This window comes from Lepidochelys kempii, chromosome 16 (assembly GCF_965140265.1).
Source record: "Lepidochelys kempii isolate rLepKem1 chromosome 16, rLepKem1.hap2, whole genome shotgun sequence".
NCBI classification, from domain to species: domain Eukaryota; kingdom Metazoa; phylum Chordata; order Testudines; family Cheloniidae; genus Lepidochelys; species Lepidochelys kempii.
Window position 1 is genome coordinate 15,112,724 of NC_133271.1, and position 22,906 is coordinate 15,135,629.

Sequence of the window (22,906 nt, forward strand, 5' to 3'; positions counted from 1 at the left end):
CAAAGTTGGAACAACTGAATTAAAATACATTTGTGTGACAAATGGCCCTACTAACAGGGCTGTATGGAGAGAATGGGGAAAAGGGCATTAAGTACAGAAATAAATATTTTCAGAATTACATAGGAGTCCATTGCATTTCTGCATTCTCTAGTGGTAAACCCCACAATGCATCATTCTGAGACTGCACAGATATCAGAGGAGTCAGAAGTTGCATGACTAACCTAATTACCAGTGCACACATTCTCTCTCTCCACTAGCTCACTACTGTGGCTCATGAATCCAGACTTCAATTAGAAACTGCCTTTTATCTCCCTCATCCTGGCCAAGGCACCAAGCAGTGCTTCAGATGAGCTGCTTTAAAATTTATCTTTACTTTAAAAAAGTAAAAAGATATTAAGAGCTAAGTTGCAGCAAATTAGTTTCTTAAACTTTAAAGCAGCAGCTAGGCTAAAATATGGGATTTAGTGTCTTGAATTTCTTGGTGATGAGATTCCAACTTCGCACTTGGCTGGGAGATGGTGCAGCTCTGTAACTTCATCAAAGAGGCCAAATCAGCCAATGAGAACACAGCTTTGGATAATCAGTATCCAAGGACGTACTATTAACATGCCATTATGGGCTCTTCCAGGGTGTGATCTTAGACACTGGTGGAGCTGAGAGGAGAATGAGTTTTGATTAGGTATTGTTCTCAGTCAAGGAGTGAACTAGCACAAGAGAATGGACTGTGATTAGAAGTTGGCATTGGGTCATTACTATGCATAGCTCCATTTGTCATTGTTCTCGTTTCTGGCTGTACACCTGTATGGGACGGTAGGGTTGAAGAGGGGGCAGTTAGTTTTCATTTTCATTAATTCTATACGAGTCCATCGCTGTAGCATCTTAGCTGCCCCCATGAGGGAAAAGTATGTGAATGAAGTGTAGTCGGTTTTATTTGACCTGTTTCTCTTGCAGATAACTACTGAGGCAAAATCTCTGACTTTTCACAGGTTTTATTTTTTCTGTTTATGGGTTTGCAGCATACTATGGCCAACACTAATACGTTTCCTCAATTGTGAGTTTACCACCCATCCACTAAGTCCCAGTCGGTGCTTATGAGTCCCCTGTTAATTAATTTTGGGTTTGCCAAGGGCAAATGGTGTTGTTACCCTCATAGGGAATTAATTCAACAGTCTACATAGCACAGCAGGTGTATGTCCTTAAGCAGGTTTCACTAAAGACTGGCACATTGTGAAACAAGTGAAGTGACTACTGCTGCATGATTTGGAAGTGGCTGTGCATTTCTTGTTGATCTATTTAAGTGCCCTTTTGGAGATCTGAATTTAAACAGTTCTCGGAAATAATAGGAAAAAGACAAGAAACTTAATGTGTGCCTTCAAATGAAACCGATTTGTTCTCTATCTGCACACAATAAAAGCACTAAAAGAACAAAAACATACATTCATAGAGACAATAGGTAATGTCTTACAATAGGATTAAAAACTTCACATCTGTATGTGATTGTTTTGCTGGTACCAGAGTACTATATACAGTAACCAAAATGTATATACTGTGATTTTGTATTATGATCTCAGGTTTCTGGTGACACGTATAAGCCACCCTAACTCTTCTTTATTTATATTGTGAATTGAAAAGGACAGCCATGTTATCTACTCATCCTTCAGTTCTCACCACGTCCCCACTTCTGAAGTCTCTGTACTAGTTTACGCTTTTAACTTAGTAGAGTATTCTTTCCTTAAATCTACCTTCATTACCTACATCTTCTGCCCCCAACTGTCAACAAAATTCTTACTTGACTTCTCCTTTTGTCTCCTTTGCTCACTCAGCTTTGTACATTCTTTCCTCTTCCCTGTTAGAAGTACACCAAGCTCCCTTCTTCTTTTCCTTCAGTAACATGTCCAAATATTCCAGCCATAGTGACCATACAACTATGTGTTCTGCGTTATACAGAATTTTGCCTTCTCGTGCCTTCAGATTTTAAACTCTGTGGGGCACAGACTGGTATTTTCACATAATTCACTAGTGTTCAGTGCAGAGTATGCTTATGGTACTACATAAACAATAACAGTAATATACAATATTATAACCTTGACGTCAACTACTAGAGAAAATATATGATGAAATGATTAATCAAGTGCTGGTTTCTTTCCTCCTGCCACACAAAAGTTTCATCAATTGCACAAATTATAATAATCCTGATCTGAGTTAATCCTGGTTTACACTGGCTAATTCCATTACCCTAAATTATCATGGGTTGATTCCATTACCCTATGTCAGTGTTTCTCAATGTGTGGCTCATAACCCGCAAGAGGTCAAAAAGGGTAATCGGGAGGTCACAAGGTATTGAAAATTGTATGATGTTTCAAAGCAAATAAAATCTCGCTCCCCCATTCCCTTATCCTTCAAGGTCATGTATTCTCTCTCTCAACCTTGTCTTTCTAAAAAACTGGGACCAACGTGGCTACAATAACACTGCAAACAGCCTCTTGAAACACATACAAAGTAGAGCTATTGTTATCAAAGATACACTTTTTACTCTTACATATACCATAAAAGGGGTCTTTTATTTTGTTTTTACCCGCCAAAATAAGGGATGTCATCCTGAAAAGACTGAGAAACACTGCCCTATGCTATACAGGTTAATTACAATTTACCTGATCCCACCTCTTTGAAATCTATGGGAAAACCCCAGTGGTTTCAACAGGAGGCAGATCAGGCCCAATGTTTCTATTTATCTGTAGAGGTGAAGGTTGAGTAAAACTTACCTCCAACTCTTTGACAATCTTGATGATTGACTGTTGAGACTCGGAAACACATTTTTCCTTTATTAGGCCTTCATTCTTCAACTCAAGATCTTCTTTAGCTTTTAAAAGGTTTTTACACTTATTAAAAAGTTCTTGAAGTTCTACATCCTTTTCTTTAATTGCTGCATCGAGTTTCTAGCAAAACAAAATAATGGATGTAATTAAAATCCTACAAAGCTTAGTATTACTACAGCAAAAAATGTATAACCATTAATATAAACTTCAAAAGCAACTTATTTCAGGTATGTTCTTTGTTGTCTGGTGAAAAAAAGTCCAATGTAAGACCACAATAGGAGAAAAAGATAGCATATTGATTGCCCCTCTTTGATTGCCCATTAATGTCCAAAATATTCAAAATTCTTTTATATTTAAATAGTTAAATTAGAGAGCTTAGAAAATGCCAAATTAGCAGCACTGATACACTAAAGTATGAGCCCAAACTGAGTACCAATCCTGTAGGTGCAAACACTCTCAATTCCTACTGACTTCTGTAGTAGCTAAGGGCACGTGGGACATTGCTAGAGAGCATCTTTTATCCGCAGAACAGGTTTAAGCAGGAGCACTTTCAGCATCCCCAGAGCTGCCCATCAATGCACCTTAATCCCGTTTTGAAGGAACTTCCTTATAAGGATAAGAGAGCAGTTCAGTATGAATACCCCTTCCTTAACTTCTAGTTTCTGGGGAGCAAATTGAAACAGGTTACCAAGGGAGGGTGTGGAATCCCCATCATTGGTGGTTTTAAAGATGAGGTTAGAAAAAACACCTGTTCTGCCTTAATGTGAGAGGATGGACTTGGTGACTTCCAGCCCTACATTTCTATGAATACCCTGGACGCTTTGGGAGCTCTTAAAGCATCTCATTACAGCAGCAGAATCTCTTCATGAACACGGGAAAAGTTTCCTCCCTCCCGCACCCTAAATTTCATAAACCCTAATAAGAACTCTTGTTGAAAGCCACACAGCTATGTATCTATTCTGCAAATACAATATTATAAAATGTAGAGGATCATCATGAAAATCAACAGTAATTCCAAACAAAAATGGGATTTTGTAATCATTCTCATACAAAATCAAGTGACAAGTTTTCATTTCAGCTTACATCTACCTACCTGAAGCAACAGATCCTTTTGATTGACACTGTCTGTTAGTTGCTTGATAACTAGTTCTTGACTCTGCAACTTCTGATTGCTTTCACTCAAAAGAATATTGTAATGATGTTCCACTGCTTTTTCTCTCTCAATCATTTCCCCGTGTAATTTCTCTAGCTGATTTCTAAGGTCCTACAAAAAGATGAAACTGAATATTTAGAAAATCAGCTTCACAAAAAACTTGAGTGACAACCCATGCTATTAGTTTAACTTTCCACTGCTTTAAATTACTCCTATCACTGAATGTTCTAAAGAATTTATCCGAGTCACTGTCTTCCTTTTAGCATCTTAAGTTTAGGCAATAAAACTTTAAGAGTGAGGTGTCAATACTGTCTTACATTAATCTATGGTATTATTGTCTTAATGCCTTTCCTTCAGAATGAGGGGACTCAAAGGCAGTAGAAAATATCTCTCTCTCTCTCTCACACACACACACACACACTTTGTCACTGTCAGTCAGCATGAACACTCATTTCTTAAATCAAAGCAATTTTACGCCTTTGCCAGAAATAGGAGAAAATGGCTTAGTGGTAATTCAGTTTGTCATCTTTTCCTTCTTCCATTCACACCATGGAAATCCTTGCACTAAGGCTGTTTTACTAGTTGCTCTTGCATTAACCAGAAGGCAGAAGTGTTCAATCATTTCCCTTCCCTTATAGCATGAGCTTTAGACACCAACCAGGGAAGAAAAGTTAGTCTTGTGATGAAAGCACTGGAGTGGGCTCCACAAATGCTTCCTGTGTGACCCTCACTTACTCTCTCTGTGCCTCAGTTCCCCATCAGTCAAATTCATGTCTTGTTTAAATAAACTGTAAGATCTTCAGCACAGGGACTACCTCTAACAGGATCCATGTACAATAGCAAGTATAATGAAACCAGGATCTTGGCTGCTGCTTCTAGGCACTACTGTAGTACAAATAATACTAACCCCCTTATTTTGTCAGAGACACAGTCACAAACTTCCATATGTTCTACCTATTTAAGTTCCTAATTCTCCTAGCAATCATTTCTCTTGTCCGTTTGAAGTCTTTCATCTACAGGTGAGGCTACATGTGAGGGTCAAGAGGGCGCATCCCCATCAGAAGTCTTTGGGCAAAGTGTGTTTCAAACAATGATATAAGTCCACTTCCTAACATTTGACTGCTAAAGGGATCAATCGCAAAGAAAATGGAACTACACGTGGGAGTGTTTGCAGGATCAAGCACCAGCACAGTGTATCTTATTACTAGACAAATTCCAGTCACAGGATGGAGGAAAGAGGCAGGATAGGACAAGGGAACAAAACAGAACGGTAACTTGGTTTCTCATAGTCTTCCTCTTCCCCCTCCCCACCCCCCATCCTACTTCCAACATCAGTCATTAGTTGCTTCCATGTAAAATGATCTGTTTATGGTGATTTTGCTAGAGGTTTCAAGACTAAGAAGGGAAGGAGGGGCAGCTTGTTCCCTATAGTGGTCTTGTTTCTATATTGATCTTGTTTGACAACTCCTATTTCACAGTAGAGAGCAAAAATGCTCAGTGCAAGGATTGTATAATAGAATGGAGGAAGATACCAGTTGTCAAAAATTGTTTTGATGTCATTTAAAATATACACTAGTATGCATAACTTTAACTGTTTTTAAAACCCCGTAGAGCCAGATGATCTTTAAGGAACACTAGTTTGACTTTCATTACTAAAGAAGTGTATGTGTTAAATATTGTATGCTCTAAATATTTTACATATTGCACACACAGTAGTCACCCATAAAGAACATTTACCCAGACTGGTATTTAACACATCACAGTTACTTCCTATTCTAAGTATAGAGAAATAACAATGGTTATACTTTAATGGCAATCTGTTCATTAAGGTTTGTGTGATTTTCTTGACTTAATTACTTGCTTTATGCAAGTTCACATCAGACCCTTATTATTTTGTTTTGTGCATTAAATACCAATTATTTACACTGCCTTTTGTTTTACTTTATTGAGCTTAATATTGGCACTCACTTTAAGAAATAATTAATAGACACTTCAGACCCCAAATCTGCAAACTAACTAATACAAGTAGTCCACATGAGTTCAGTGGGATTACTAGCTTGGAGTAGAGACTATTTAAGTAAGGACTGCAGGATCAGTCCCAAACTTTGTGTTTGCTGAAGGCACTATCACCATTGCTCTCATACATACGCGTGCCCTCAAATGCATTTCCATTTCCACCAAGTTAGTGACCAAATTAATACAGCTTCCAGTGCAGGGACAGAATGACCTTTGTGAAGGTAGTATGAAATCGCAGGACTATAGTTGCTTTTGGCTCCAAGTTACAGAATTCCTTATTTGGGTCACATCAATCATATTCATTTGCAACATGTAAATTGGCATTCAAGGCCTGACTGAAGAGCTATGATTTTAGTGATGCATTCTATATATAGCTCACACCTTGACTTTTATTTTTCCCCACTACATTTGGAGTCTACATTTCGTTTTAGGCAGCTAAGACTTTAAACACTTGTGCTCTAACCCTCTCCTAGAACTCCAATAGAGCCCAGAAACTTATTAGCTTTGATAAAGAGAAGTCAGAGAGAGCTTTATAGATAGAAGTCATAAGCAGACATGGATAGAAAAGAGGTTGCTTTTTCCTCCTCCTTACATGATGTAAAAAGCAGTACTTGTCAAGAAAGGCACAGAGACTGCTTCCTCCCTTTAGTAACAGATGTTAACAGCTAAGGGGGAAAAAATTTTGAATGGACAACATGTAGTGGTTCCTCAGAGAATGTAAAGGATTCTGTATGTCCATCTGTAGAGATAGTAGTTCAGCCAATGAGATTTCCAAATCCCTGCTACACTAAGCCATGACCAGAACTGAAAATTATTTTCTTTGCATGGGCTAGGCTTCTATAACACACAAAACTATCCATCACTACAGCAGATTGGTTGAACAGAAGAAAGTCTATTGTTTTCTATACATTGAGTTACACGGATAATATGGTAGCTACAGCCCTTTACAATGCTTTCTGACAACCTCTGTCTCAAGGGATTTTTCCTATGATTAATGATAGTTAGTTGAACTTAGAAAAAATGAATTTGAAACATTATAACTAATGTTGGTTGAACACAGGAGTGAGTGCCTCCCCCCGCCTTGTCAGATGGAAAACAGGTTGGTGAATAATTAAGGCTTGAAGCCTTGAAACCTCTCTTTCAGTTTCATTTCAAGAAGGAAGAGCAGGTGGTAAATTCTGGCTAATGAGTTATTGTGCACTTCCCAACCAGCTGATCAAATATGACTATAACTGAGAAATAGACCTTAATTGCCTGTATTTAGAACAGGGTAGAATAGCTACTTAAGATATTTCACCATCAAAGCTTGAACAAACTTGTGAATTTTACCTAATTTTGAGACCATGTTGTATAGACACACACACACACACAGAGAGTAGATGCCCATGATATTTAAGATGTGTCCATCTTTATTCCTGGTCATTCTATATGAAGCACTTTGTTAAACAAGGTGCATTTCAGTAGTTGATTGTTTTAGCAACCAAACTATCCAGAGCTGATAATGCTGAGATACTGTCTAAAGACAGTTCTCTCTTAAAGACAAAAAATAGATGATTAAGCACCAACTAATACATAAGGCTGGGGTGGTGTGTTCTTTTGTTGCTGATGTTCCTGTTTTTAATTAGTTGAAGCTAGCTAAAAATCCACTGAATAAAGAGAATGTGAAAGTAGGACAGGGTAGCCATTTTGAAGAGAGGCCCTATTCCTATTCATCATGAGGAAGATCTTAACGGTTTATGTTGATGGTTTGGGTGAACAGATCCCAACACTCTTTCACATACTGAACTTAACTGATCTTTTCCACTTTTTCCAATGCACAAGCCTACCCCGCACTCTACCAAAATATTTCCTTGACCATTCTATACTGGCCAGGTCAGAAGTTGGGTGGAAGCACCCCTCATGGGCTTTTCTCCTGGACACAGACTCCCACTTGCTTGTTTTGATATTATTTACAAAAATAGATTATGATTATTCTGTGTGAAAGGTCATTAAAAATATCCTAAACAAGTAAAAACAAGGACAGAGATGAAATGGCATCTAACTATGAATTTGGATAAGGGTTCCTATACAGTTCAGATCCATTTTGTTAGTTTTATGTCTATTTAACTGTATGCCAGTCCATATGAAAATAATAGAACAGCTTTTTTAAGGCTGCTCACATAAAATGTTTGCATCAGATCACTAAAATGGTTTTCTGTTTCTCAAAGAGCAAGATATTATAGCACACATTTTTACTCCCACGTACCTTCTACTCAGTGAGCCACAATTCATAGGCAATATTATATCCAAATGTACTTGCAGCTCCGAAACTGAAGCAGAGGTGGTGAAACTACATAAGAGCAGGAGTAGATCAGGGACGTAATTTTTAAGACTGCTCATCTTTTGGCAGGGACACTTTTCCCCAAGGAACTTAATCACTTACATGAAGAACTTGGCCATAATTGAGTCAAACAGACTTCTCCAATGGATGTAACTATGTGAATCCCCCCTCAAACCTGTCTTTCCTGTATACATTTATATTCTAGCCCCCTTAAGAGAAGATGAAGGTTCTGGGTAGAGAAGACGGTTGAAGATAAAATACTTTAAATCAATAAAATGTGCTTTTTATGGCTGTTGTAATGACAGGAATCATCCATTCTCTTTTTTCCCCCTAACCTCAATGCACAGAAGAAATTTCAAGGAACAGCAGGGACAGAGATTCTGTGATGGCAAATGAACCACACTTGAGATCAAACTAAAGCTATAACTAAAATAAACGGATATTGTAGAGAAAAATATATATTGTTTACAGAGAAAGAGACCCCTCTACTGGATTTAGACAATATTGCAAGAGGTCTACTGCAAATTTTGTATATAATTAGTACAGTGAGAGGCCTTTAATAATTGGAGAACAGTGCCCCCAGCAGAGAACATTTAACAGTGGCAGAAGCTGCTCTAATACAGAGCATAACCTCACTGACACCTTCATATGACTAGCTTGTAACTATGCACCCTTTAATAATAAACAGAGTTCAGCCTGTCTATGCAATCTTTTTTCTCTACAGATGCAAGCTCAGTAATTCAACATGGCTCAAGGTCAGTCCTTGCTTAAAAGCAGCAATAGGGATTTTAGGAGTTGACCATCCCCAATGGAGAAAGATCATCCCCTTTGTTTATGCTGTTGCCAGAACAGAAGAACCAGCCCTCACTGAACCAGCAGGTGAGAAGTTCAAAATAAAATCCACATGAGAAGCCACGCAAGGGGACAAAGTTGTGCTTTAAGCTAGGCACTCAGCATGAGGCACAGCTTTTACTCAAAACGAAGAACGAAGGAAACCTGCTCTCGCTTTGTTGCTGGAGCCTTGCTTGCTGAAACAGAATGTGCTAGTCTGGACAAGAAAACAAGGTGAAAGGTCCTAAAGCAGAGAACTGCAGAGAAATTAATAAATAGACACCGCACTTAAGGCTTGTTTTGGATTGTGAGCAGCCAATCCTTTGTTAATGAGATTTTTACAAATAGAAACTGAAATTAAAAACTATAGAATTTACAGAGAACAAGATGTGATGGTAAAAACAAGCAAGAATTCAGCTCAAGGTTGTAACCCTTAAATACTTTGCTATCATACTATTACAGGGCTGAAAAGAAAAAAAGTTTAAGTTAGAGTAGTGTAATTTAAGATAATTTACAAAATATGTAGTCTGCCAGATACAACAGAATTATCATAAATGTACACTACTAGATAAGTTAGAGATTCTACCTTCAGGAAGATTGAGACTTTCTAAAAATTAACTTTTTCCATTTACCACTTATTTACTGATTTTATATAGGACTCAACCAGAGGGCTTTAATTAAAAAATAAAAAAAAATAAGATCTGAAGAACATGCCTCAGTCAGTTAGAACAACTTAAAAGATACACCCCAAAACTTATCTTAACCCTCTCAACCATGTCCTTCTGAAGACTGACTTTGGTCACTGGCATTTAACTTTCAAAACGATTCAAATGAAATTCAGAGTGCAGAAGTGAATACATTAGAAAAGAAAGACATGCTAGATTAAACTTCATCCACTATTTTAAAAAACGAGAAAAATGTGATAACAACATTAATGGTTTTGTCGCCTCTACTCTTCTGTAGTTGTGCTTCATCCAGTTCCCGCTCCATTTTCTCTCTCTCTAGATTCAAATCATTTAGCTCTTGATCAGTCCTTTTAATCCTCCTTTGTAGTTTACGGTTCTCTGTATCTTTTGTAAGGTTTTCGGAACGCAGCTCTGCTAGGAGGGTTTCTTTTTCCATCAAGAGAGCTTGATAATCCTCAGCACCCTAGAAGAGAAAGCAGCTTTCATAGTCTGTACATGTCCTTTATGAAGCTTGGAAGTCTACACTCCTGCCTATATTTCCTCCCCTTTCTCCCTTCAACAATTTCATTCAACTTGCAAAATTCAGTGTAATATCAATTATCCAAATAGCATAGGAACATTACCTTATTTTGGGTAATTAAGATAATTTTCAGTGTAATAAAGACCTTCAGTGAGATCCAGGTTGGGATAACAAGTAGTTCGGTAATTAAGGTTTAGACCAGTGATTCTCAAACTTTTGTACTGGTGACCCCCTGAGGGGTCCCAACCCCCAGTTTGAGAACCCCTGGTTTAGACAATAAAAGTTAAACTCCAAAGGAGTCTAGAGTGAAAATGAGAAGAATTTGGGGCTTTTAGAAGTGATAATAGTACATAAAGTTTTTCACATCCAGGTCATTAGTTTCAATCCAGGCTATCAGTGGTGACCAAGTCATAAGCATGTTGTGCATATGAACTCGAAGGCAGTCACTGTTCACTTCAGAACATATACACCACTGTAGTTGGCCTCCTTGTTGATGATCACAGCAGAAATGATAATGAAGGAATGGGCCATGCAGCTTGATTTACTGACTGACCCAGAGCAGGGGTCCCTTCAACGCAGTGTTGAAATTAACTGGCAAGATAATGAGGGGAAAGGTTTGCTTTGCCACCCACCATGTTACATTGGTTCTGCAGACAGGAGAGTTTAGTTTTCAACTTTATAAAACTAACACCCTTCACAAGACCAAAGTGGCCCGACTGTATTTCTCTAAATGGGACTCTACTGGTGTAAAACTGCAAGGGTTCCAACATGTAAGCGATATATACATTCAGGGGCCAAAAGCTATTTGAAACAGAACTGGGGATAACAGTTTATATTTACACAATTTTAGTGTTTTGCTTTTTTATTTTAAACTTTATCTTTTCTGAGATCAATTTATAAAGCAATGCTAATTTTTGAGCTAAAAGATCTTGACTGCTTCAATTCAATTCAAAGCAAAAATGCCAACAGTCGCTAACATTCAGGCCATTCAGCGTATATCTACACAGCAAAGAAAAACCCATGGCTGGCCTGTTGACTCGGGCGCATGGGACTCAGGCTGCGGAACTGTTTCACTGCTGTGTAGACTTCTGGGCTTGGGATGGCAGTCTAGGACCCTGCAGAGTGGGAGAGTCCCGCAGCCCAAGCAAGCTCCAGTCCAAGGCCAGAAGTCTGCACAGCAATGGAACAGCTGAGTCCCGTGTGCCCAAATCAACTGGCATGGACCAGCCGCAGGTTTTTCTTTGCTGTGTAGACATACCTCAGTAGCTTTGGTGCACACACATTAGCGCACATAACACTCCTGGGACTCTTTCCACAGAGATCAGGAAGAGAAGGAACCTCATGACGGAACATCGTTTTCTGTTTTTAATGAGTGCTATTTTAGTTACTCACTTTGGGAATCTTAGTTTTATTAGATTTTGGATTTAAGACAAATGCACAAACATAAAAGATAAGATGTGATTTTTGGTTCTGTGATCTATTTTGAAGTCCAATACTCATTTTACCAAAGGCTTCCTGTTCCATAAAATGAGCCCTTTATATTGCACAAACTACCATAAAGTCCTTTTCTCCTCTGCACATGTGGAAGTTATTAAATTCCACTGTTTTATTACAAACATTCCACTGTTCTAAAATAAACATTTCACACCTATTACAAAAAACAAAATAAAACAAAAACACCAAGTCTCACACACCCACTCCTAGTCTGCTTATGAAAAGGAGACAGCTATGTGCCATCACCACTCTTATGGCAATGCAGCCCAAAATCTTTCACTATCTTCCCAAGTGGTCTCATCATATACATGAATAGAAGAAACAAAAGAACTCTGCAAAAACCCTCAAGAAAGACTTCTGTGGTAGATGAGAAGTTACTCAGCACCACCAGTTGAGAGTAAAGAAAGAAGCCACTCGAAGTCTATCTTCCCTGGCATGGTTCAGACTAGCGTCAATGTGTGCAGTAAATTTTCATTCAAACACTTGTGAGATCATCAACAAATTTAAACTGATCACTGGAGTTTACCAAAGCTAGTGATTTTTTTTCTTCCTACACTAAATAAGAAAGCTCTACACCACCTAAAATATGGAGTTTCTACCCATGCCTCCAGAATATTGGAAATTTATGAAAATCTATTCTTATTTTACATTTAAAGATTACTCTCTTTTTAATTTAATTATTCATTCTCACAGTTGCTATTAAGAAAAAGAATTGAGGAACAAGATAGTCATGAGACATCTGTACTTTTAGTGTTCCATAATTTAAAAACTGAATTACTTTAGACAATTTGCTTAACAATTAGACATTTTAAATTAGTTTTAGTTTCTTCACCCAGTGCACCTTCTGCATGAAAATACTGAAAAGCAATTGAAATTGTTTGTATCTTACCTTGAATTTCTGGATCTGAGCTTTGTGGGTGGCCTCTCTTGCCTTAGTCAATGAAACATTTAGATCTTCAATTTCAGAATTAAGATCTTCACTCTTTAGACAAAAGAAATACTCATGGATGCATGAATACAAGTATCAAAAAAGTGACAGTGTCAAAACAAACATCTTTCTAAATGGGCAGAGTTGAATAATAAATTTATTCACCCAAAGGTAAACAAACAAAAAACTTTATAAAACACTGAAAATGCCCAACTGAGCTTTATATGTAAAAAAAAGCAGTACAACAACTATACATACAAGTTCAATAACTTGTGCTATGTGTCCACACTGTTCCACAAATATCTGACCTTCATTTGAAGGTGGCACCCCACTACCCTGGCTTTTGTTAAAATTAAGCTCATCCTCACAACACATAAGGTATTATAGCTTGTGCCTTTCTGCCAGATCTACAATTGCTTCTGAGGATTCAGTAAGAAATTCTCTCTTCCCATCTCTCGCAAGCAAGTATATCAGCTCAGTCATGTATCTTTTTTCCATGGTCCAAATATCAAAACTCCAGCCATCACACTCCAATTTCAAGTAGCAAATATGACACACAGTCTTGCACAGAACTGTTTGGATTTGCACTACTGGCCTGCTCCAAGGCCTACTCAAATCAGCTGAAAGACAGCAGCTTCAGATGGATTAGTCCCTCAATTATCTGGATAGATCGAACCAGAAACATACAATCAACATACCTCTTTTTCCTTTGTTTTTAATGCAAGAGTTAGACCTTGAATGGTTTTATCCCTTTTCAAACCATTTTTCTTTTCAACACTAAGCTCATTCTCCCTCTCTCGTAGTTCTTCTTGAAGAGACTAAATAGATTACATTAGGTTGCACTAAGTTAAAAAGGTTATACCAAAATACACCATAAATGCACAGTATATATTAAATGCACTAGCTCATGCAGTTCTTACATCTCATTAGTCAAACCATTAAAGCAGAATATAGACCAACTCTAAGATGTCTCCTTACAGATCTGTGACAGGAATACGATGAAGAAAAGCTGATCTACCGGGATGGGCATGAGTATCAAGCGTACTGTCTCAATATTTGAGGAGTTCTCCTATCTACTTTGCTGTTTGGAAATAGGCTGAGCCTTTGCTTTGTCTCCTAATACAACAAAAGAAATTTGCCAAAGGTTCTGCATTAATCCAATTTGAATTACTAACTCTTCACATCTAAGAAAACGTAAGAGAAAAGACTCCCCAACATACAGGTTATAAATGTTCAAAGAGAAACAAGTTTTAAACATACCTGGATTTTTTTTTCCAAGCAATTTCTCTCATTTCTAAGTTCCATTTTAACAGCCTATAAGAACAGAATAATTGTCACCCTGAAGTAAAAAAATACTCTAAACTTGTGGGTACCATCATTAAAAATCAGACAGTTAGTACTTCATATACAGACTTTCTTTTGGAACTTGTTAAGAGAAGTATTCCTCCAAACTAAGTTAGTTAATAAAATGTATAGTTATAGGACTCCAACATTATGACAAGACTATATTGTAGACTTCTAGAAAACAACCTCTCCCAAATGAGATCTTTCTACAGAACTGTACTCTGGAAAGTTAAAGAAAAGCCATGTTCCTTGATGACACACGACAACTCTGCTTGACAAGTTAACAAAAATGCATTTTTAAAGGGGCAGTTATCTATGACAGCAGGGCACACTTCAAGTCAATTTACTAAAAATTGCTCTATTTTAATTAAGATTTTTTGAGGGGTAATTTCCCCAGAAAAGAGAGAGACATAAGCAGCAGCAACTTATACTTTTACATATCTTTAAGAGGACAGTGGAGTAAAGGTTATTTATTGTACCAGTAATATGAGTCAAATCTCTCTCATCACTATTATACCCTGAGAAAAGAATACTGTTTCTAAGGTGGACGTAGCCACGGTCACTTAATAATAAAGGAACTGATTTTGGCCCACACGCCATAAACTGGTTTTAAAAGAACTATGTTAAGTCTGATAAATGTAAAAAATGATATTCCTGATCAAATCAACCCAGGGTAGATTTTCTGAAGGTTTCAATCCTTTCAATGAGTTTCTATAAAGAGCTAGAGCTCTTCTGAGCTTTTAAGTCCACTCCTCAGACCAAGTGCTCTCCTTTCTATTATTTGATTTAGGGCAGAAAGGAGGGAAAGGTACTGTTTTAAATTGACTGGAACGTAAGACACTATAATGAGCAGAAAAACCCAAAACCTACCAAGGATAAAATTTCTTAGACGCTTGACAGCTTCCATTATTTATCATCTGGATTCTACCATCAATCCTCATTTATGGTTTGAGGAGAGCCCTGAAGACCTCAAACTAGCCTTAAGACTCACTTCTGTTTTCCAATCTTCAAGATAACATTTGACTTTCTCCACAAGGCAAATAAAATAGACAGGTGACTGGTAGATAGTTCCCTCTGTAGAATTTGGGGGTTGGCCTTCTCTATTTTCATGAGACCTGGTTATGCCTATCAAAGCCTCTCATTCAGACCACAGCAGTGAAGAGATCATTTTAACTTTCACGTGATATTCTGTATTACATGAGGAGAGTTCTCTATTAAGGGGGAAAGCCTTAATAAGAATTACATGCCTATTGGCTTCAGCTCAAAACATCTAGCAGATTATTTTTGGATTTCTATTATGAGACAATGACATATTATGTGTTACAGAATTGTGTAGAAAACGTAAAATTACTAAAAAAAAAAAGTAACCACCACCTTTGACGTGACATCTAAACAATGAAAAGCATGAAGTGTGGTACTGATCAATACTGGCTGCCAAAACTACAAGGTGACCAATGAAAGGAATTTGGGATGGAGAACTTGAAGGGTGGAGGAGGCCACTAAAAGTTAGCTCAAGTCACTTATTTACAGTTATCCTTAAGACCTTTAAAATCCTAAACCATGTGAGATTCGTAACGTTCAAGTTTTCACTCAGTTTCCTCACCTCTATCTCACTATCTTTTTCATGACTCAAAGCAACAGTAAGTTCTCTGATTTTTTCTGCTGATAAGTTCCCATCACAAGATTCACTTTGAGACTTCTCCTCTTCAAGGTGCTGAATTATAGCTTCTTTACTTTTCAGAGACAGAGTCAGCTGCTCTATAAGTCTAAAATTACAAGATGTGGATATTAATTTTGCGTTGTCATCGAAAACCAAATCCCAAACCATTGTGGCAGATTTTATGGGCAGCCTCCCATAGGACAAAGAGCACTGGTAACATTTTGGAAAGCACTTTCAAAATACCAACCCCTCTCTTTCCCTCCATAGTAACCAGAAAATTTAAAGCAAGCAAGCAATACAATCAAGTTATCTAAAGAGTTTTTATTTTTTAGGAATAATACTCTTTTTAAGTACTGGTGAGAAAGCAAAATGCTTAACCCTGTCATCCTAACATTTTCCACATGAAGAGTGCTGCATCTAAACGCTCTCTAATATTTAAGAGCCATCAGTACAGACCACTTCCTACCAATTTCCATATTACACACACAAAGTAATGAATGGCAGAACATGCATATATTAAAAATATAACTGGAAGGAAATATGTAAACTAGAACACATATTAGAGTACTAATGTCTTTACACAGAATGGGACGACAAATGTCAGTTACAGTCCCTTCGTTAGTCAAGTGCTTGTATCACACCTAAATTGCTTCTATTGATTTAACTAAAAAATAAAAATAAAAAAAATCACAGTTGAATTTTCAGCCCCATGTGACAGCAGTTTCCAAACCACTGTCCCTGGACCACCAGGAGTCCACAACGTTCTTCCTGATAATCTACAAAATAAAATCTTTTGATCAAATAATAAAGGGATTGGGAGTACAGTCTCCAATGAAGTGGTCTGCAGACTTTAAGAGCTGGAGATCCTCTGCTGTGTAGCAAAAGCGGTGGATCACCACCGGTGTTTGGTGGAATAACATTTTGAATGTATCCTCATATAGTTGTGGTTGTAATTCAAGACTGACGCTCCTAGACTCTTATATTGTCAAACTCATGCATAGTGAATATTTCAGTCCTTACAGTACACTTTCTCAAGTGTTCTACTCCCGAAAGTATTTGTGCTGATCCAGCATCCAAGCATCTATCCCTGGTAGATCAATGCAATACTGGACCATAAAAATTGAGACATTCTGATCACCATCTTGTTCTCCCACACTTTAGCAGCTGCTCTCTCACAAGCTACTAGAGTTAGAAATTAGTGCTTTACACCATTTGAAAACAGCAATTTAAAAATCTCAGGAATTATCAAGCATTTGTTTCCAGGTCAAGGGATTCAGGACAGTAGCTGGTAAAAATCATGATGGAATTGAAGTGGTAGGAGGAGGAGCGCAAGCAGAAGCAAGATAGTATTCAGTATGGCAGGATTTAAGGTAAAGTACCTTATTAGGGCAAGTGAGTGACTTACGCCACTAAAGAGTTCAGATTCACAATTTTCCAACTGTACAAAACTTTTATATCTGATGATTTATGAAATATCACACCTAAACCTGTCATTAGTCCAGTAGTCTGTTTTAGGCACTACTCCAAGAACACACATAGGAAGTTAAAGGACTCGGACAAATGTAACCTTCTATCTGTTAGTAGCGTGGACCAACTGTGCAATTTACCATCCAAGAATCAGAAGACATTCTTTACAGTTAAGCCCGTGATGACAAATTTTAAGAGCTCGACTAGACTTTCACTGACAATTGACAACTTTTGCCGGGATCTCTGCTGACTAGATATACATTTTTATCACACTTATTCACAGAAGCTCTGAAGTTTTAATTCTAAAGGGGAAAAATGCATAGAACCTGATATTCCTCTCCCCGCGCTTGTGCCCACGTTCACGTTGCCTCATGGTCACCAACTCATGATTCAGGCACTTTTCATCTCCCACCAACTCAAAGACCTCCAAAAACTAACCAAAACATTTACAGTCCAAACTGCTGCACAATATTTTGTATTCCTGCTAGAATGACTAACCTCAATGGACGTGTCAATGGGATTGAACACCATGAAAGCAGGAAATGGATACAAACATACAAATCACAGCACACACACCCCTTAAACAACAGCTCAATAAGCATATTATTCTTGCACACAGATAAAAAGCAATGTGGCCACAAACATGCTTTAAAGCAGTACACGCGTTTCTAGGTCACATGCTCTCCCCCACTCTTCATTTTCAGACCACATTTAAGGCTCCATTTTCCTATCAAACATGTAGCTTGTAACACTGGCTGCTGTGTTTGTTCAACAGCTGATTTACATGTGTTAACACTCCTGGATCTCAGATGTATATGAGGGTAGGATCAAGCCCTTAAAATCTATTTCATATTGACTGGTTTGTTTTTAATCACCTTTTAACAATTAACATTTTCCATTAGTTAGAGAGATTACCAACAGACGTCTGACCTGTCTTTTTCTGGCAGTTCTGTAATACTATCCAGCTCCTTCGGATGTGTATTTGTAATTGTAGAGAGTTTTTGTTCGACAGCCAGTCTTAGAACTTTCTCCTTCTCTGTCATGGCAAAGGCTTTTTCCACTTCTTCTTGGGCAGCTTTAAGATTCTACACTCAAAATAAACAAGCATGATGCATTGGAACATTAACACAAAACATTTAGCAAGTTCTTCCATGCTACATTTCCCTTCCCAACATTGTATATGGTCAACCATTAAGTAAGTTTAACATCCTTAACATACTTTGCACCTCTAGCTCACCCATCACTAAAATCTGCAAGTGCTCTATAAACATTAATGAATGAACCCTCAACATTCACCCGTGAGTAATGAGTATACAATATGCATTTTACAAAATGAAAGAAAATTAGGTATAAAGAGGTGAAGAGACTTGCAGCAAGTATGTAGCGGACCTGGAAACAGAACGGAGCTCTCCCAACTGCAGTGCTTTGCTTTTTCCACCCGACAATGCAGGCTTATCCTACAACTCTTGAACTTGAGAAATAAATATTTACAATCAAAATCAAGGAGATGTTAAAGGGCCTTTTACTCTGTAAAAGATCAAATCGATATTCATAGCTATGATGGAAGCAAGAAGTACCCTTTCCAATATACATTGTCCGCAGTATTTATCAAGAACTACTATCAACACACACTGTCCACAGATACGTTTTTCTCCCCAACACCAACCAAGGCGGCAAGATCACTAAACTCTCGCCAAATTCTTCAGGAATTTTCTGATGACATTGGCTGTGATAAAGAGAATACATACTCTCCCAAAGTACATGAAGCAACTGATCTGAGTGCTTATGTTGAAAATAACAAAACGGCTAGACTACTTTCTAGCATATCCTGTAGCCATTTCCCCGACACTGTCTTTGTCTCCCTGTGCACTTCTCAATCTTCCTTACTCCTCCCATTCTCACTTTTGTGCCTTCTATGAGCTTTGCTCCCTATGCCCAGAACAGTCTCCCTGTTATCTGCCAAGTAAACTCGCCTACAAATTGCTTCTATTTTTTTAAAAAGAAAAAAGCTTCTTTAAGAAATCCTTCATCATTAGTAATGCCCAGACCCTTCCACTCCTGAAAAGTTGTTTTAGGTCTTGTGTGTGTTTACTTTTAAATCAAAACCTCTTCAGGACAGAGAACATGTCTTGGCTATGTCCTTTGGAGCTGTATAAACTTAGGGTGCTGTATAAACGTATGACGAATAATATTCCTATGTTTGTCTGATTCGTCCGATTCAGAAGCATAAAGAAAATTAGCCTCAGAGGCCCACACCATTCTTTCCAAGTTGCATGAAAACACTAAAATAACCTTGATATTAGAAGATTTGCCAATCTTCTGTTTGATGAAGTTCTAGGCAAACAATGGTTTGATGGATCCCTTTGGCACAGAGAGGATTCTCTCCACCCACTGACATTAAATTACTAACACGAATGAAATGCAAAAGAACACTCTGAGAATACAAATGTTAAGATTCCAGCAAACTATAGGGAAGGTTAGAGTGACTGCTATCCCTCTGAAGGAGCTCTCCCCCTCTAGGGATACTGCTAAGTCTTCCCAACGGAGAATGCAATCCTGAAGCTCATAACAATACTGCTTAAAGTATCTTTTTTCCTGAGTGGGAGAGCACACCTTTGGAATATGTCAGACTGCATCAAGTACACATCTTTTGGGAAATCTTTTCCCAGAGAAGGAACCCATACTCACCCACAAAATCTCACACCCCTGGACAAATTATACAAGTTCCAGGTTGTGATAGGTTATCAATCTATGACGAATATATATTTCTGGAACTAGGTACATGCATTTCCAGCAAAGGACACTTAATATAAATTTGTTTGCCAAGTGGTTCTGCCTCCCTTCTTGATGATGAGAAAGCATTTTTGTTCGAGGGGGAGAGGGGGAAGGAGGACTATCTGAGAGCTCCCAATGTCAGGCCACTCAACTGTGAGCACATATCCCAGAACAGCAGGTTTTATCATAAATTAGTTGTGAACACTTGGGGAATCCCCTTGTTAATCCTTCAGAACCATATCAATGACCAGTATTTGGCAGAAGTAACCCATCACTGACATAGAGGAGTTCAAGAAAGTTTTGCTAAGATACGTTCTCGGAGACACGCAAATTAATGTGCTACCAGACTCCAGCTGCAGTCAACACCTGGCAGACGGGATGTCATAATCCAATTCCCACCAGCACCAAAGCAGATACTGGAGTGGAAGGTGAGTGAGCAGAATACAGGAAATCCATCCATCTTCCCAGGAATAGGTATTGCAGGTGACCTCTCACAACCCAGTCACATATACTGAGCACAGACTTTACAAGTCACCATGTCACAGACTCAGGCCGGTATATAAAGGTCTCTAACCCCAGAGTTAGGGGGCCTGTGGAAGGACACCACCTCTTGCACCTCTTTCACTTCCCTGGCAAGACCTTTCAAAACCCAATCCCTCATTATCCCAAGTATCACGGATAACCTTTCACCTCTCCTGCAAAGGCCTACCTTGAAAGAGGTGGACTCCCCAACCCCAATTAGGAGATAATATGCCTTGTTCTAAACATACTCAAAATCCACTAGAGAAGTAAGTACTTTGTGGGGTTCTGCACATCTTCCAAATTCCGAGATTTAATAATATTTGACAAAGCTTCCCCATTCATGGCATTTATTCTTTTTTTATTCTGGCTATTTTTCCAGTGAAGCTGAAACAGCAGCTCTGAAAGCAGCATTTAAGCAGGGCACAATGGTAAATATCTCAGCGGAGAGCACAAAGGCACTAGGGAGCTCTGCACAGTAGAGTCAATAACTAATTCAATTACTCTTCAATATTGGAGACTTGCCTCTTCCAAAAGGTTTATTCTGCTGGTGAGAATTTCTTCCACTTCTTGTACTTTCTTGTGAGCCTCTTCTTTCATGCGCTGTATTTCAGCATCACCGCCTTGAGCCAAGCTTTCAACAGCTTTACTGCAAGAACAAGATGTAGAAATCTCAGCATTTAAGAAAAAAGAGCGTGGATCATGCTCATAATTAGTGCTTGTACTTTTGAGAAATAACAAGGTAATTGGGCATCTTTCTATTCTTGCATAGGTGACAGACATGTACTAGCACGATCAGATTATGGCTGTACACTTAAAGCATGGGGCATGCAGATTATATAGGCAAAGGGATTCCAATGTACCTGCATGGTCTGTATGTTATTTTACGGATTAAATAGAAATGTCTACATTTATATAACAACGATTGGGGTATTGTCTCTGCTTGATATAAGGCAATGAGAGTTCGCTACACAAGTCTTGTCACAGTTGATAAGAAAGAGGCTTTTATCATTTCTTTGATAATATATTATATATAATTAGATACTATCTTGATGGTTTTAAGCTTCAAAAAATTCTCGCAAGCCTCTGGCAAGATTAAATTTCCACAGAAAGCAGCATTACAACAGAAAATGAACTAGTTGAAGGGTACACATATATATAAAGCCCTGCCCAATTCTTTTTTCCCTAGTTTTCCACAATTTTGTTTGTGATTCTTATATAATGAAGTGGCAACCCTACCTTAATTGTGCTTTACCTACTATTTTTCCTCAATTCTGCTTTCTATCATAAGCTTCAGTAGTGCATGCTTCCCTACCCTGACCAGCAATATGCCTTAACCATGATCTGGAGGGATCATATTTAAGGGTAATTGGGCAATTCAGTCTTCGGGGCCCCATTGGAAACAGGCCTCTCTCAGGCTGCCAACAAGAGGACTCATTAGTGACAATTTGATACTTTGTGAGGTGAACTACACGGAGACCTAAATTCATTGAACAGATGCCACTTAGCAACTGTTAGATAGTAACAGCTTTCAGTCACTACCAACCTAGATTGGTTTTCAACCAGGCACCTGGAGGTGAAGAGTTTTCTATCCAATTACCAGTCCTCCCAAGCCATCCAATTTTTCTACAATATATATCTCTTCCAGTTATACATAGATCTGAACAACATACTGATAAAGTCAGAATCCAGTTAAATATTCACTGGATAATACCAATTGGAAGAGCTTATTCTAATCAAATCTAATTAAACCCAGATTTAAAATAAATAAATAATAAATGTGCACACTTTTTAGATTTTTGAAGAATGGGAAGTGGCATGTTTCACTTTGAATCAGTATTGAACCAATGTCCTCCCACTAATGACAGTGACACTTCAGGTACCATCTTTTGGATGAGATATCAAAACAGATGTCCTGATGGCAAGTGACCATTAAGCTCTGGGGACATCTTGATCTTTTACAAGCGTTGGGATGTTAATCCAGTCCCAAATTTTGGCAATTACGTTCTATCTACTCCTGGAGGTTCAGGATATATGATATGATATTCTTCACTGCCTATTCTAACTATGTCCTTTGTGCTTTTAAACAATTACAGTAGTTCACTTCAGAGATAGGTGAAGCAATTTCTACACACGAGTTTGAAAAATCCTCAGGGATCCTCATGTACAAAAGATACCAAGACAACTCATTATATACATGGCAAGTTCTTGGCAGTCCTAACTTCTAGAAAGGTTGCAGACCCTTAGAGAGACAACATACTTACGAGGCTTTGATGAGCAGTTTTTCCCTCTCCTGCAGATCACGTTTCAGACTTTCAACCTCAACCTTCAGCTCAATATTCTACAAGACAAAGTTAGATGATAAGATGCCACACAA

The 22,906-nt window shown here is 38.1% G+C and overlaps 1 protein-coding gene across 10 annotated transcripts in view; it reads right to left on the reverse strand.

The window, feature by feature from the left end:
• The window catches only part of CDK5RAP2 (CDK5 regulatory subunit associated protein 2), a 105,385-nt gene that overhangs the window by 68,354 nt on the left and 14,125 nt on the right, over positions 1–22,906 (reverse strand). For 8 of the 10 annotated variants that reach the window (XM_073314322.1, XM_073314319.1, XM_073314318.1 and 5 more), the window contains 10 exons: positions 22,794–22,870; positions 21,055–21,178; positions 18,166–18,320; positions 15,712–15,874; positions 14,025–14,078; positions 13,463–13,582; positions 12,726–12,818; positions 10,067–10,285; positions 3,910–4,080; positions 2,763–2,936 (listed from right to left, as the gene is read on the reverse strand). In XM_073314322.1, coding sequence (XP_073170423.1) covers positions 2,763–2,936; positions 3,910–4,080; positions 10,067–10,285; positions 12,726–12,818; positions 13,463–13,582; positions 14,025–14,078; positions 15,712–15,874; positions 18,166–18,320; positions 21,055–21,178; positions 22,794–22,870 — 1,350 coding nt within the window. The remainder of the gene's footprint in view (positions 1–2,762; positions 2,937–3,909; positions 4,081–10,066; positions 10,286–12,725; positions 12,819–13,462; positions 13,583–14,024; positions 14,079–15,711; positions 15,875–18,165; positions 18,321–21,054; positions 21,179–22,793; positions 22,871–22,906) is intronic. The other 2 variants (XM_073314325.1, XM_073314323.1) reach the window with 2 other exon arrangements.